The 11,452-nt window shown below is 48.7% G+C and overlaps 2 protein-coding genes across 11 annotated transcripts; one reads left to right on the top strand and one right to left on the bottom strand.

Moving 5' to 3' along the window:
- Positions 1-3,240: 3,240 nt before the first annotated feature.
- Positions 3,241-9,359, top strand: TMCO6 (transmembrane and coiled-coil domains 6). 9 transcript variants are annotated; one of them, XM_064366395.1, is made up of 13 exons: positions 3,264-3,403; positions 3,530-3,642; positions 5,421-5,533; positions 5,623-5,806; positions 6,055-6,159; positions 6,324-6,409; positions 6,646-6,765; positions 6,976-7,093; positions 7,303-7,410; positions 7,514-7,700; positions 7,832-7,914; positions 8,312-8,479; positions 8,727-9,359. In XM_064366395.1, exons 1-13 carry the CDS (start codon positions 3,319-3,321, stop codon positions 8,838-8,840), a joined length of 1,584 nt encoding a protein of 527 aa, XP_064222465.1. In that variant the 5' UTR covers positions 3,264-3,318; the 3' UTR covers positions 8,841-9,359. The 9 variants fall into 9 exon arrangements, with proteins under 9 accessions (XP_012324060.1, XP_064222469.1, XP_064222465.1 ...); XM_064366393.1 differs by having other exon boundaries at positions 3,265-3,403; positions 7,832-7,926; positions 8,727-9,358; XM_064366396.1 differs by having other exon boundaries at positions 3,265-3,403; positions 7,033-7,093; positions 7,832-7,926; positions 8,727-9,357.
- Positions 9,213-11,405, bottom strand: NDUFA2 (NADH:ubiquinone oxidoreductase subunit A2). 2 transcript variants are annotated; one of them, XM_012468814.3, is made up of 3 exons: positions 11,252-11,405; positions 11,028-11,161; positions 9,213-9,417 (listed from the first exon to the last, which is right to left on the bottom strand). In XM_012468814.3, the coding sequence occupies exons 1-3, from the start codon at positions 11,350-11,352 to the stop codon at positions 9,326-9,328; spliced, it is 327 nt and encodes a 108-aa protein (XP_012324237.1). In that variant the 5' UTR covers positions 11,353-11,405; the 3' UTR covers positions 9,213-9,325. The 2 variants fall into 2 exon arrangements, with proteins under 2 accessions (XP_012324237.1, XP_012324369.1); XM_012468946.3 differs by having other exon boundaries at positions 11,028-11,134; positions 11,252-11,403.
- Between the last annotated feature and the right edge of the window lie 47 nt (positions 11,406-11,452).

Below are 11,452 nucleotides of genomic sequence, written 5' to 3' on the forward strand. Positions count from 1 at the left end.
TCCAAGCTAAGAGGGGCAATGATGGTTCTGCAAAGATCTCCAACTCACAGCTTGATTCAACGAATATCTATCATTTGTCTACCTAAAACTAGGGTTGGTGGAAAGCTCTGGGATGCAGACATGACCAAGACACAGTTCCTGAAGTGCTCCAGTAGGTGGGTAGAGCAAACATGAACTCAGAACTTCAGTCCCTAGTGCAGAGGGCTCTTAAAGAAGAGAAACCAAGGGTTCATGGTGTTGGGGGAGGGCCGGGGGGTGGGGGGAGGAACATGATCTGGAGTAAGGAACACGCAACCTTGTACAAGACAGGACGTGGGGCTGGTTCTTACAGGGTTAACAGTGTTGCCAGACAGGTAGACACAGAAAGGCAGTTTGGGCAGCTGTAGTTGTCCGAGTAGACATTGGGCAGAACACAGCTTTTGGCTGGGAACTTGTTTCATCTTCCCCACCTGGAGTAAGTGTGTGTTTTAGAAGCCAGCCTGGGTTAGGTGTGGTGGCTCACACCTGTAATTCTAGCATTTTGGGAGGCCAAGCTAAAAGAATCATTTGAGGCTGAGTTCCAGGCTGCAATAAGCCATGATTGCACCACTGCACTGTAGCCTGGGCAACAGAACAAGACCTTGGCTCAAGAAATATAAAAATTTTTAAAAAAAGTTTTTCTTGGCTGGGCATGGTGGCTCACACCTGTAATGCCAGCACTTTGGGAGGCCAAGATGGGCAGATCACCTGAGGTCAGGAGTTCAAGACCAGCCTGGCCAACATGGCAAAACCCTGTCTCTAATAAAAGTAGAAAAAAATTAGCCAGGCGTGGCAGTGGGCACCTGTAATCCAAGCTATTCGGGAGACTGAGGCAGGAGAATTACTTGAACCCAGGAAGCAGAGGTTGCAGTGAGCCGAGATGGCACCACTGCACTCCAGCCTGGGCGATAAGAGTGAAACTCTGCCTAAAAAAAAAAAAAAAAAAAAAGTTATTTCTTGGAGAAATAAGAAAATAAAATAAAAAATTTTAAAAAATTTAAAAAAGAAGCCAGCCAGTTGCATGAGGAAGGGATCAAGATCCAGGCCCTATTCCTGGCCAGAGCATGGTGCACAGCAGGTGCTCAATAAATGGCTGTCCAGGGGCTGGATGGATACTGGGAGAGAAGATATGGAGGATGGAATGATGGTCTGTAGATATTTTAACGTGTTGTTTTGTAGAGATTGCAGATTTCATTGATTAACTCCAAGGGGTAGAATTAAGTCCAAGGGAAGTAAGTTAGTTTTAAGAACAATCTTTTTCTAGATTTGTCCTTACTTGAACCTTTGCCTAAGTTATATAGCTTTCTAAAAATTAGAGGCTTCCCATAAAAATTCTTAGGTGCTACCAGGACCCTAATTTCTTGGAGCTTCCAAGCGGATCTGGGAGGAGACAACATCAAATAATTTACTACAACTTAATGACAGCTGTGAAAAGGGTTATGAAGAAGCTGGGTCTGAGTAGGTGACACTGGACTTGAGATGTTGAGGATGGTGTTAAGAGAAGGATGCTGGTAGAGAGAAGAGGTAGAAGCACAGGCAGAGAAAACAGCTTGTGCAAGAACCTCCCTCAGGAGTGGGAGTGGGGTGGAGAAGAAAAAGAGCAGGGGCTGTTAACAAAGAGAAGGTCCCAGAAGAGGTGAGTCCAGATTGGAGAGGTATGCAGGGGTTGGACCATATAGAGGTTAGTTGGTCACAATTCCAATTTTGAGTGTTAGGAACACGGTTTTTTTATTCACTAGTGTTTCCTCACTGCCTAGTAGATTAGTGGCACTCAACATTTGGTGAAAGATTTCATCCTAAAAATAATGGGAACTCAGTTTTATGCAGAGCAAAGAAATAATGATATCTTTCTCATTTTCATCACATACAAAATGAGAATAATGGTCATTGTGGTGAACATTCTGTAAAGCAAAAATAAAATTCTAAGGCCCACCCCAACCATCTGAATGGACTTCCTCCTCAGCCAGGGCGCTTTTGAAATTTAACCGGAGAGACTGTTTCAGGCCATGATGGGAAGTGGGAGTCAAACATGCCTCATTATACCTCTCCAGTGTTAACATCAACACAGACTTTAAGTTTGATAAGAAACATCTTACAACCTATTCTCTCTGAAGCCTAGGACTTGAAGGTTTCCTCTACAAATAAAAACTGGAGTCTCCACAATCCTTTATCTTAACCCAAACATTCCTTTACATGGATCTCAGGTCTTTAGAGAAACTCAACCAATCGTCAACCAGAAAATTTTAAAATCTACATATAAGCTGGAAGTCCCCCCACTGCCCCACTTTCAGTTGTCCCGCCTTTCGGTTGTCCGGCAAACCAATTTCCCTCCTTCCTTCCCTCTCTCCCTCCCTCCATCCCTCTCTCCTTCCCTCCCTCTCTTCTTTCTTTTTTTCAAGACGGAGTTTCACTCTTGTCTCCCAGGCTGGAGTGCAATGGCGCAATCTCGGCTCACTGAAACCTCCGCTTCGCAGGTTCAAGCGATTCTATTGCCTCAGGCTCCCAAGTAACTGGGATTACAGGCACCCACCACCACGTCCGACTATTTTTTGTATTTTTAGTAGAGATGGAGTTTAGTAGAGATGGTTGGACAGGCTGGTCTCGAACTTCTGACCTCAGTTGATCCACCCGCCTCGGCCTCCCAAAGCGCTGGAATTACAGACTTGATCCACCGCGCCCGGCCCTTCCGATGTATTTCTTGAAATGAATTGGATTTAAGTCTCATGTCTCCCGAAAATATATAAAAGGAAACTATCCCAACCACCTTGGGCACATGTTCTCAGGACCTCCCGAGAGCTGTGTCACGGGACATGGTCACTCATATTTGGATCGGAATAAGTCTTTTCAAATATTTTACAGAGTTTGACTCTTTTCGTTGACAATTCAATGACACTTCAAGCGTTTTTGGCAGCGCTCATCAATGGGATCCGCATTAATGATGAAATGGCACCGTGGCTCTTCCCGGAGCTCGGGGTTGTTTTGAACGTTCATCTAGCGGGTATTGTGGGTGGGGAAGTTGTGTTTGCTGAGTAGATTGTGACACTGCTGGCTTGGGGCGGTGGAGGTCACGGATGAGTAACTTTTTTTCCGAGAATCGGTAAGACTAGAAATCAATCCGAGGCGGAGCGGCGCCTCTAGCCCTCGCCCCGCCCGCCGCCCCACGCTGCGTCCGCTCGCCGAGCCCCGCCCTCCCCTTCTGGTCCCGCCCCGTGCTGCGGCTGCGCAGTCAGTGCCGTCTTCTACGCTCCGCGGGGCGTAGTGCCAGCTGTTTCTTTGGGGCTTTCCTCCTTCCGCTCCACCATGTGGAGCCGACGGCAGGGCCGCCTTAGGCCAGTGGTCTGCGGGGTGGAGGAGCTAAGGCGCCGCCGGCGGGAGCGGGAGGCAGGTGTGGGCGGGCGAGGGAGCGCGGGGGTTTATGGCGGTCGGAGATAGGCTGAGGCCGCAGGCTCGGAGCCGCGGGTTCTGGATCCTGGTAGTCCTTCCCAATCTCATCTGGCTTCTCTGCCCACAGTACTGCGGAAGGCGCGGAGGGAGCAGCAGCTGGTCAGCAAGAGGCTGCTGAGAGACGACGCCCCGGAGGAAGCTGGAGAGGGATGTGTGTCTGTGATCCTCGGGGAAACCGAGGTGAGGGGGCAAAGCAGGGTGCGCTAGAGTCCACGCCCGCTGGCGCTAGACTCCCGGGACTACTTGAGGTCGGCCCCAAACCTGAACGCAATGCACTCTACACTTCTATTCCCCAGTGGGTCAAGCCAGAAACGGGAATCATCCCGCTCAACTCTTTGACCCTAAACCCATCAATCCTAGTTGTTTACCTCCTAAAGAGCTTTGGAGTCTTTACATGCCTCACCATTGCAGCTGCCACCACCACCTCCTCTCTGGATACTACTGCAGCCTCCTGAAAGGTTACCCGCATCTATGCTTGTCAAGGTCAATACGTCCTTTAAAAACGCCTTTGGAGACCAAAATCCTTCCTGTGCCCTACAACCTCTTCCTACCTCCAGTTTTATCAGTTTTCTCATCCCAGCCACTGTCCCCTTTTCAGTTCCTGCAACGATTTCAGTTTCTGCAAGAGTTCCTTGAGACTTTTTCGTGTCTTAAGGCCTTGGCATTGGCTACGTCTAACGTGGGTTTCTTTTGATATTCTGTCTTAACAGCCTACTTGTTTCTTGTAGAATATTAATCATTATCTAATTGCTTGTTTATTGTTATTTCTCTAAACTTTAAATGGCAGGAAAGCCTAGATCCTATGTTATTTGTTATCACTGAAAACCCAGTTGCCTGCACATTATCTGGCATATAGTTAAGTGCTCAGTATTGATTGAATGAGTGAATGAAAGGATTTATTCAAGCATTGGGTATCCCCCATATTTGTATTTTGTTTACATACATAGTTTACCATGCACGCTATGTTGACATATATAGTTATCAACTTATTCCTAGGTCATACTATTCCGTTGTGTGCTTACTTTATGCCAAGACACTGTGCTGGTCACTGAGATACACAAAGATGAAAAGTCACCAGCTGGGCGCAGTGACTCACGCCTGTAATCCCAGCAATTTGGGAGGCCGAGGCAGGCAGATCACCTGAGGTCGGGAGTTCCAGACCAGCCTGACCAACATGGAGAAACCCTGTCTCTACTAAAAATACAAAATTAGCTGGGTGTGGTGGCGCATGCCTGTAATCCCAGCTACTCAGGAGGCTGAGGCAGGAGAATCGTTTAAACCGGGGAGGTGGAGGTTGCAGTGAGCCTGGATTGCACCGCTGCACTCCAGCCTGGGCAGTAAGAGTGAAACTGTCTCAAAAAAAAAAAAAAAAGAGAGTCCCTTTCTTTGAGGTGCTCACAACCAGTGAAAGACAGATATCATAAGGGAAGGAAACATGAGGAACAAGAGAAACTCCCAAATCTCTCAAAAAGAGCTAACTTCCCAGAGGGAATGAGGAGCAGAAATCTGAAGAGTGGGAAGCGGAGAGGGTATCCAGGCAGAAGGAATATCATGTGCAAAAGCTCGAAAGTGTTAAAAAAAAAAAAACAAAAAAAAAAACCCAGTTCGTGTTGTGTTAGTTGTTAAGAGTGTAGGTTGCATGGAGAGAATGGCTGGAGGAGTAGTTTTCACCAGGCTGAGAGGTTTAAATATCCTTAGATATTGTTATTCTCATTTTCAGGTGAGGAAACTTAGGTTCAGGTCCCTTGTGGAGTAAGTGGCAGGGCTGGTATTTGAACTCAGTTCTGATTCTCTGTCCACTCCACTGCAAGGTTGGTGCTTATTAGTTGCATTAGTGTGAATGACAAGTTCTGGAAGTGGTGTGATATTGGAAGGCTCACAGGTGAAGTGGGCATTGAGAGACTTAGGACTTGCTTCCTGGCAACTATGTGTTCTCCTTTCCCTGCTCTGAGCTTCAGGTCCAGCAGCTCCTGAGGCAAGCCCAGCGGGGGACAGAGGAAAAGAGAGAGAGGGCTCTGGTCAGCCTTCGTCGAAGCTTGCAGCACCCTGAAACGCAGCAGACCTTCATCCGGTTAGTATGGGTGGTGTGGGAGAGGTGGGAGCTGGGTCTCTGAGGGATGGACCACAAGCTAAGCAGGGCTCTGGTACTCATTTGCGTAGGCTGGAGGGCAGCATGCGGACCCTGGTCGGGCTCCTTACCAGCAACCAGGCCCTGCTGCAGCTGGAGGCGGCTCGGTGCCTGCATGAGCTCTCTCACTCCGAGCAGTCTACTGTTGCTGAGGCCTGCCTGCCAGCCACTTCCTACCTCCTCACCTACCTCTCCAGTCACAGCTCAGACTTCATAGTAAGCCCTATGCCTTCCTATCTTGTTCTTGGCTTAGATTTTAAAATTTGTGCTTTTGGGACCAGTTTGAGCTGGCAGGTGGGAGGAAGAAAACATGTTCACCCTGATGCCTACAGCCATGTCTATACTCATCATCTCCCCACCCTCTTGTGAGCCTCAGGATAGCTGCTCCAGTGTCCCTATCACCTCCCCTCCTTCAGCCTGGCATGAAACAGGCCAAGCCCAGTGCTTTTGTTGCCTGTTCTCAGGAGCTGTGTCTGTATACACTGGGTAACCTGATTGTGGAGAGTGAGGCTGTGAGAAGGCAGCTCCTGCCACAAGGCATTGTTCCAACCTTGGCTGCCTGCATCCAGGTGACTCCCTTCTTCCTCCCTGGGCAACCCTTCCTTTGCTCCTCCCCACATGCTCCATCTCCTTTGGTTAGGTAGCTCTAGCCTCTGCCCTGTGCCTAGGGGCTGAGTCTCTGGAGACCTTATGACTCAGCTTTCAGTCAGATCCTTACCCTGTCTACTTCCAGTCCCCCCATGTGGCTGTGCTGGAAGCTCTCGGATTTGCCTTGTCCCAGCTTCTACAGGCTAAGGAAGCTCCAGAGAAGATCATCCCGTGAGTAAAATTGTCTTTAGATGTGCAGCCAGAGGTGACCCACTCATTATTATAGCTCCAATTTCCAAAGCTGTTACACTTTTAACTTCATGTGTCTGGCTAGGAATGGTTGTAGGTTTGGACATTTTCCCACCTGAGAAGGGCTTTGGGTTTGGACACTTTCCCATCTGCTATAAGGGTTTGGTAAAAGCCACTGGCATCTTCGTGGTTCCTACTCACAGCCCGGTTTCTGCCAGCAGCTCCATCTTGGCTTCCACTCTCCCTCAGCACATGCTACAGTTGTTGCAACCTGGCCCAAAGCTGAACCCTGGGGTCGCTGTGGAGTTTGCCTGGTGCCTTCATTACATCATCTGCAGGTAACATAGGCCAGTTGGGAAGGTACCACAGATCTTCCCTGAGGCTGCTTCCATGACACTCAGCTCTTTGAACTTGTGTCTGGAATTGCTGTAGTGAGTTTTCATTCCTCCACTGTCCTCTCTCTTTTTGGAGCCTGGGAAACCCACAGACATCAGCTATTTCTCTTTTTTTTTTTTTTTTTTTGAGATGGAGTTTTGCTCTGTCTCCAGGCTGGAGTGCAGTGGCACAATCTCGGCTCACTGCAACCTCCACCTTCTGGGTTCCAGCGATTCTTCCACCTCAGCCTCCCGAGTAGCTGGGACCACAGGAGCGTGCCACCACGCCTGGGTAATTTTTCTTTGTATTTTTAGTAGAGACGGGGTTTCACCGTGTTGGCCAGGATGGTCTCTATCTCTTGACCTTGTGATCTACCCGCCTCAGCCTCCCAAAGTGCTGGGGTTACAGGCGTGAGCCACCGCGTGCCCAGCCTGTTTCTCTTCTTAAAGGTGGAATTGACTACATACATAGTGACTGCTTGCTTCCTGTTGCCCAGCCAGGTTAGCAATTCCCTGCTTATTGCCCATGGGGCTCTGTCTACTCTGGGGTTGCTGCTGTTGGATTTGGCTGAGGCTGTCCAGAGAACTGATGATGCAGGACTGGAGCTGGTAGGTGAGGAGAACAGGTGAAATTCTGGGAGATGTTTCCTCATACTCTGGAATTCAGGTAACCTCTTCCTCCTTACACCTGACCCCCAATTTGTCTTTGCAGCTGGCATGCCCTGTGCTTCGATGTGTAAGCAACCTGCTAACTGAGGCAGAAGTGGAGACTGTTGGAGGCCAAATGCAGCTCAGAGATGAGCGTGTTGTGGCAGCCTTATTTATCCTTCTGCAGTTCTTTTTCCAGAAACAGCCCAGTCTGCTTCCTGAGGGCCTCTGGCTCCTCAACAACCTCACTGGTACGCACCATCTGCCCAAGCCTGGACATTTGGATAATGGGAATATTTCCTCATGGCCTAGGCTGAGGTGGGTAGGATTGGCAGGGGTGGTGGGTGAAAGCAGTTTTTTCACCCTGGTACTTCTCTTCCAGCAAAGAGTCCTAGTTTCTGTACCTCCTTGCTCTCCCTGGATCTGATTGAGCCCCTCTTGCAGCTGTTGCCAGTATCTAATGTGGTGAGCGTAATGGTATGTAGTGGGGTCACTTGAATCCAAGATCTGGTAGTCAGATTGTATGGGAGAGCAGTCCTGAGCCCTCAGAAGTACCCTTAGTTGAGAGCCAGCAGGTGGTGTGGTGTGGCCTTGGGGCCCAACCAGTCTAGGTGTGTGTCCCTTAAACTGGTTTATTTATCCTTGGACAAATCAACTAACCACCTTAAACTTCAGTCTCCTCACTTATAATTGGGGATAATAATTCTCATACTCCTACAACTGCTTCATAGGAGTTGAGAACATGCATGTCGAAGAGCTTGGTATGGTCCCTGGGCATGTGGTCAGCATGCCATGTATTTCAGCTGTTACGATCTTTGCGTTTCATTCTTTGTAGACTATATATATATATGTCTGTCTGCAGGTGCTCACAATTCTGTGCAATGTTGCAGAGAAGGGCCCTGCTTACTGCCAGAGGCTGTGGCCAGGGCCCCTGCTTCCCGCCTTACTGCAGACACTATTCTTATCTGACACTGAAGTAGTAGGCCAGAGTTTGGAGCTGCTGCATCTGCTGTTCCTGTATCAGCCAGAGGTACAGGTTTCTGGCCCACATCCCCAATCACCCTGTTCTGAAGCCACACAGTGGCTCCCTTTCTGTCTAGTCTTAACTATGGTGGTTTCTCTGGGTCTGGCTAACCTATATAGGTTCCATGTCAGAACCTTCATCCTCTTGTGGGGAATGCACCCTCTAAAATCGGCTGACCCATGAGGCTGTGGGACTTGAGTCTTAGGACACAGAGACCAAGGTGTGTTGAATTTTTTTTCTTCCTTGCCCCTAGGCTGTTCAGGTCTTCCTGCAGCAATCAGGGCTGCAGGCCCTGGAAAGGCATCAGGAGGAGGCCCAGCTCCAGGATCGTGTGTATGCTCTCCAGCAGACAGCTCTTCAAGGGTGATCTTCTTTCTCCGTGTTACTCATTCCCCTCTCTTAACCTCAAGCTTCTTTGTCCAGTAGAGCCTTTGGTGATTTAGGACTATAATGAGGTCTCATGCACTCTACTCCCACACCTAAGCCAAGACCTTTGGGTCCCAGCTTCTTCTCTTTCAATCAGCACTATCTAGGCAGGAGGACCAAAGGGGACTCAGTGTAGTCTACTGATTCTGGGGCCCCGGAATCCCTATCCCCCTGCCCTATTCATTTTTGCTTCAGCAGCTGGTAGCCTTTGATGAGACAGAATAAAGTTTTATTTTTATATTAAACTACTTTGCCTCAGTGGTTGCATAGTAAGGGGTAGAGGGCAGATGAAGACAAGAACACCCTGATAAAATATTTTACAGCACAAGCTTTATAAGAAATAGGAGAACACATTTTTTTCACATTACACTAAGTCCATCAGAGCCCAGGCTCTGGGGCTGTTGCTCTTAATCCTCAGTGGAGGTTTCAGGCTTTACCACTTAGCACATTCTCCAAGGCTCTGGTTACCTCATCAGCACTGAAGTTGTTCAAAGAGACATTCTTCTCTTGGCCAAATGCTGAGGAGAGAGAGGGAGGTGTCTAAGTATCTATTCTGCACCGTGGAGGCTACCAAAGTAAAATAAAAGGTCTTTATCTTACAGTCTTGTTAAGATGGGAAGAGTACATTCGGTATGCCTAGAATTAATACAGTGGGTCTCAAACACATCTAGGAAGCCCAAGTCTAAATAGAATTTTGGCTGATTCTGGATAGCCACAATGGGTTGTTTCAGGGAAGTTTTAGGGGGCACTGTAGGCATTTATAGTTAACTACTGTGAGCAGTGTATTGCATGGGTCCAGCCTTGGCTGGGTGCCCATTCCCTAGGCGCCCATATGCTAGCTCACATAATACCCAGCATGATACACTGAAGTTACTTGTGTCTATCTCCTCTTGTAGTCTACTGTCTTTTGGGAGGATCTTTTTTCCTCCTCCAATTATTAATGCATGGCATACTACAGATGTCTACTGTGAGAACCAATCTGCTTAAGGTGGTTACTCTCCTCCACCTTCCCCCTGACATTTCCAGGGCACCATATAGTTAAAAGCTGTGATTAAAATCCTGTTATTCAGTATGTATAAATATTTATTGCATACCTACAATGTGTTAGGCAACATGATAGGAAAATTTCATTTTGCAATATATTGGAATAGGGTAATATAAAAAGGAGCTAAAAGCAGTCAGGGAATGCCTTTTTGAAGCAGTAACATAAATGACCAGAATAATAACCTGAATAAGGAGCCAGCCATGCCAGTCTTATAGAGGTAAGTGCATTCTAGAAAAGGGGAATAAAGGTAAAGGCTTAATCCTGTTAGATCCTAGCTGCATTACTTTAATAGGTTCCACAAGGTTTTGATTCCATTTTTTTTTTTTCTAATCTCTACAATGAGAAAAGAAGAACACGCTTCCTCATGACAAATGAAGATTAAATGAGGCTGGGCCCGGTGGCTCACGCCTGTAAGCCCAGCATTTTGGGAAGCGGAGGCAGGGGAATCACGAGGTCAGGAGACCATCCTGGCCAACATGGTGAAACCCCGTCTCTACTAAAAATACAAAAATTAGCTGGGCCTGATGGCCCGTGCCTGTAATCCCAGCTACCCGGGAGGCTAAGGCAGGAGAATAGCTTGAATCAGGGAGTCGGAGGTTGCAGTGAGCCGAGATCGTGCCACTGCATTCCAGCCTGACGACAGAGCGAGACTACGTCTCAAAAAAAAAAAAAAGAAAGAAAGATTAATGAGTTAGGCAGGGAAGCACTCAGCACAGGGCCCGGTTCTAAGTGCTAAAAATGACTGAGATTCTCACACTATCTGGACTGGCAATGGCTACACGTTATTTGAACGAACTATATTGACTAGCTTCTCTCCTATCAGAAACCCATTCTCAGCTACAAAAACGTCAGTTCTTGGTCCCTACGCAGGACTCGGTCAGCCTACATACTTACGTTGCCCGGGATACAAGGTATCATATAACCCTGAGAATATAAATTTCTTCATGGCAACAAGATCAACAGCAAGGCTAAATTGGAGTTCTAGTTTCTCCAAGGGTTTCCGCACGACCTTGGGCGGTCCCTTCTCTTCTCAAACCCTCGTTCCCCTACCGGAGCCCCAGACCCCTGGCGTCTCGCACTCACCGTAGCGGGCCCAGAGTTTGGGCTGCACATCCGAGCACTCGCGGATTAGAATGGGTAGGTCGGGATTCGCCTTCTTCAGCTCCACATAGCGTTTCTCAATGAAGTCCCTGCAGGGCCGGAGAGCGCCGCGCGTGCTGTGGGAGCGGGCTTCCCCAATTTCAGGGAGGTCGAGGTCGTGACCCCGGCGTCCCCAAGCCCGCCCGCCTCACCACGCCGCGCCTCACCTGACGCCCTGGCTGCCAGGCGAGCGCTGACATAAGTGGATGCGAATCTCTCGCAGGGCCAGTTTTGCCCCGAGTCCTCGACTCGCTGCGGCCGCCGCCATCTTGGGTAATACCGAAGTCTCCACTACCAGGTCTTCCGGCCAAGTTCTCCGGTTGGACCAATCGCGGACCCTCCAGCCTAGGCCGAGGGCTGGATGACGC

The sequence above is a fragment of the Aotus nancymaae genome, unplaced genomic scaffold (assembly GCF_030222135.1).
Source record: "Aotus nancymaae isolate 86718 unplaced genomic scaffold, 86718_ANA_hifiasm-v0.15.2.pri h1tg000064l_1, whole genome shotgun sequence".
NCBI lineage: Eukaryota > Metazoa > Chordata > Mammalia > Primates > Aotidae > Aotus > Aotus nancymaae.